At 39.4% G+C, this 4,099-nt stretch overlaps 1 protein-coding gene across 1 annotated transcript; it reads right to left on the bottom strand.

Annotated features, from left to right (window-relative positions):
* Positions 1-1,575: 1,575 nt before the first annotated feature.
* Positions 1,576-2,889, bottom strand: TCIM (transcriptional and immune response regulator). The gene has a single exon (XM_019953558.2). The coding sequence runs from the start codon at positions 2,824-2,826 to the stop codon at positions 2,506-2,508; it is 321 nt and encodes a 106-aa protein (XP_019809117.1). The 5' UTR covers positions 2,827-2,889; the 3' UTR covers positions 1,576-2,505.
* Positions 2,890-4,099: the final 1,210 nt, after the last annotated feature.

Genomic DNA, 4,099 nt, shown 5'->3' with positions numbered 1-4,099 from the left:
TCTGAACTGAACTAATCCCACCTGTTCTAGTGATGGATCCCTTCACCTCATATGAAGTAATAAAAAATACCATGAAGTTAAAAATCATCCTTGTGCATTGATGCCAACTTCTGTTCTCCATGAAGGAAGACAGAGCGTTTGAATTCTAATCCACAGGAAGAGGAATTCTTCTCTACACCATCATAGATCATGATCATATCCAATTGCTTTTTAATTTGCAGCCCCCTCCATGTTATGGTCTTGCAATCAGAAAATAATGGCAGTATCCTGTGAGATAACTGAGTTCGTGTATGCTTATGTGAAAAGTGGTGAGATACGCATGCCCTCTATTGAAAACAACAGAGGCAGAGAATATAGTTATGAGTACAGTATGTGTAATAAATGCAACCTTTGAACAACTGTTCAGCATCTGAGATGTGTTTAAACCCCTTGAGTAGAAAATAAGTTGAATACTTTCATTGGGACCGTGAAATAGGTTACCTTCTCTGGAGGAGTTAAGTTACTAAATTTTTTTTTTTCTCAAGCAGTTCATCAGTGTCTTTGGGGGATCCTGGATGAACAGAGAAAATGTGTCACTGACAGGCCCTATCAGAGATAGGAGACTTACTCATTTCCAGAGCTTTCACTTTGATAATCTCCAAATACCATCACTAACCAAGCCTCCCACTGGTCAAAACTGTTTCTTTTTTATTCTTATTTTGGTTTCATGGATATCTTTGCAAACCAGATAGAAATGATAAATACTCCTCCAGGAAAAATGCGCACACATGCATGCACAGAATTCTGCATATTGATTTGTGGTTTTTATGGATGCTGTCATGTAAAAAATTCCTTTTTCATGGAGTGATTTATCTGTAGTAAACAAATCAATTAATATTTTAAAAGGCTTAACTACTTAATTTCTTTTTATAAAATGTACTATTTAAAAACCTGGCATATAACTGTCCCAAAAGATTTCAGATTTTTCACTTTTGTTTTTACCATGATCAGCAGTTTCAAAAACCTTTTAAGGTGTTTTTTTGAAACACTTAGTTCCTAGAGAATTTTTTAATTTCTTTCTGCTAGGAAAGCACAGCAGGCATTGCTATATGCCTTCTTAGAAATATTTTATTATAATTCTATGAGGGAATAAGCAAAGAGACTGTAGTATTATTCCCATGTTGGTTTGTAATAAATAAACATTGATAAGCCATAAAATCTTGATCATAATTCAGACTCTGATCCTCAAATATATTGCTTTGGGAGAAATAAATGTACACAACTCTATAGCCACAGAGGAAAATTTTCAAAAATATGGAAAGAACAGCCTTTTACAACTTACTTCCTATCGTACATAAACAACAATATTGATGAGCCAATCCATGCATTTCTATGTCCGTATTTTATAGTTTAAAGTTGGGACAGAGAAACTTCCTATATACTTGAGGCAAGAATTCTCTTTGAATAAATGTGGCAAGCAATATAAAAGCACCTCTTACTCTTAGAGTAAAATCCTTAGAAAAGTTCATAAAACTTTATAATAAAAATCACCATCTTAGTTTTCCTTTGAGATCAATCACCAACACCAAGAGCAGCTAAGTTTATATTAATTTATTAAGGTTGCATATCATTTGTCATGAATAATAAATTATAGAAACCATAGCATCTTTATAAACTATTAAGTGTCTCATATTCGCTTCCTAATGCTTACTGCAGTAACTGTAAGAAATTAAGATTATGTTTTAGCATTAGTCAGAAGATTAAAAAAAACTATAAAATTTGTTCACAGTACTTTGGAATTATAAAGGACCCTATTATTTTAACTTTTGGGTAACCAGTTTGAAATGCATTAAAAACTCCTTACAGACCAGAAGGTGGCGTACAGTTTCACCAAGATGCTGAAAATACTGCAGTTTCTTGAATTTGTTCTTAGATCATACGGTGCACTTTTTAAGGCATTGTCACAAATGCAAATAAATAATCAATTACTGATCTTTAAAAAGAAAAAAAATCTACCAATAGACAACATTGAATCTTGGCAACACTTGGAACATTCAAATAAAAAACTCAGTAAACGATTGCAGCATGGAATTCTCTCTCTTAATCCCCCTCTCCATTCTCCCTCCTCCCTGCTCAATTTGTTTAAGGAAAAAAAAGTTCAGGTTGAATTTCAGTCCTAGGGCCTGACCAGGAGACCCTGGCTGCCAGTCTTTCTCAGCCATCTGTCATCTTCTCATTATGTCCGTTCAGACTCTCCTCCTGACATCAGCGCCAGTCTTTCTCCTGCAGGGAGAGTTTTCCAATCCTTGCCGAAAGCACTTCTCCACTGGAACAGCACAGGCATGAAATTGGTTGGAGTCCTTGTCACCAGTTCATTCTGTTCCTCTCCTGCCCCGAGTCCCGGAGTCCTGACAGAAGAGAAACGTACGAGGCAACAGCAAGATGCTGTGCGTGTCAGGGTCTTACAGACTCACTTGGTCTTTAAATGTCCGTTCTTGGATAATGTCCTTATCCATCCTCTGGTCCTCAGTGAACTTTGATGGAATATTTCCGCAGTTTCAGAAACTGGAAAAGCTTGTCTTTCGTTCTCTTCTTCAGAGCCATCAGGGCTCGTGTCTTCTCCTCTAGGTCTTGATCTATGGCAAAGATGATCTTTGCTCGCTCCTCTGCTTTCTTGTCCCCGGAGTTTCTGAAGAGCCTCTGTAATGCTTCTTGGTCTATGTTTTCGAAGATGTTGCCCACAGCTTTCTTACGTGAGGCTGTGTCGAAGTGGTAGCCGTGGATGGACGGGCTGACTCGCAGCGAGGTGGACATGCTGAAGGCCGGGTGGCTTGGCTTAGCTTTCATGGATGGGGGATTCTTCGGGAATTCAGCTCCCAGGCTCTCCAGAGAGTCTGTAGCAAAATCATTCCGGGACTGCTATTTAAAGTGTGAACAAAAGCTCCAGGCTCAGATTACACTGATGACATCAGAGTGATCTCAAGGAAACATAATCACAGACCAGTTTAACAGTTGAGTTGCCAATGTCCTTCCTGTTCTTGTGCTCAGGGTTACTGAAAGCTGTGTTCAATGACGGGGCAGAAATGAGGAGGGGGCTTCTTTTTAACGCATCTGTGGCAATAGAATTACAGGTTTGGGCTCCTCTGTAGGGAAAAAAAAAAGAGCTTAAACCAGAACAGCGCAAAGCGAAGAAACACACATGGTGAAATCTTTTAGCTTCTGAAAATCTTCCCAAACAACCAAAACGAAAGGTTCTGCCAGCCACCGAAAAGTTTTAATTCCCAGAGAAGTTATAAAAGTATAATCCAAACATTTGCCAACCCACATCAGCGCCCTCTGGACTTCCCTAGGCAGGGCAACCCCGGAGCTATTGAGAGAAAGCTTAACAATCAAAGACGTTGATTTGGAGTCTGACGGAGGACTGGGGCTCAGACACTACAGAATGCTGACATGACACAGCCTGAGTCAGTGACCATTCAGAGACTGCGTCTAAGAGCTAATCTGCAATTACTGGATAAAGCTGTAATTTAATAAACATAATGACAATAGGCAATTTCTCCTTAGGCTTGTGTACATATATATCAACAGCAAGGTCAAAAAAGCCAGGAGGAAGAGTTAAAAGGCGCTTTATGTACACAGCACTCAAAAGGGATGAATCGACTTTTTTCATATTTATTTTGGCATCAGTCAGACACAGTCAAAGCAATACATTCTTTGCAAGTTTTTAAAGCTGTGCTTTCCACATTCCACCACATTCAGCCAGCCAGTCCCCAGTGACGTATAGAACACTTACAGTCTGCCCAGAGTTCAGTGTCAGCTTCAAAGTGCCCCAGAGACTCTTCTTCAGGGACCTTCTGCCAGGTCCTAGCATTCTCAAATACAGAGCTGGCCTTCATTTTCATCCCACCTAGTCACCTAGAAAAATGCACATGGACTTCCCTGGTGTTCTTGTGGTTAAGACTCTGCACTCCCAATGCAGTGGGTACATATTTGATCCCTGGGTGGGGAACTAAGATCCTGCAAGCCACATAGTACAAACTTAAAAAAAAAATTCACAAAGGGAAAGAGTGTGGAGAAGATACCTTCCTAGAAAACTGAATTAGGGGCACTTTTCGTGTTT

The sequence above is a fragment of the Bos indicus genome, chromosome 27, assembly GCF_029378745.1.
Source record: "Bos indicus isolate NIAB-ARS_2022 breed Sahiwal x Tharparkar chromosome 27, NIAB-ARS_B.indTharparkar_mat_pri_1.0, whole genome shotgun sequence".
Taxonomy (NCBI): domain Eukaryota; kingdom Metazoa; phylum Chordata; class Mammalia; order Artiodactyla; family Bovidae; genus Bos; species Bos indicus.
Note: the sequence above shows the minus strand (reverse complement) of the source record. Positions and strands in the feature narration are given on the sequence as shown.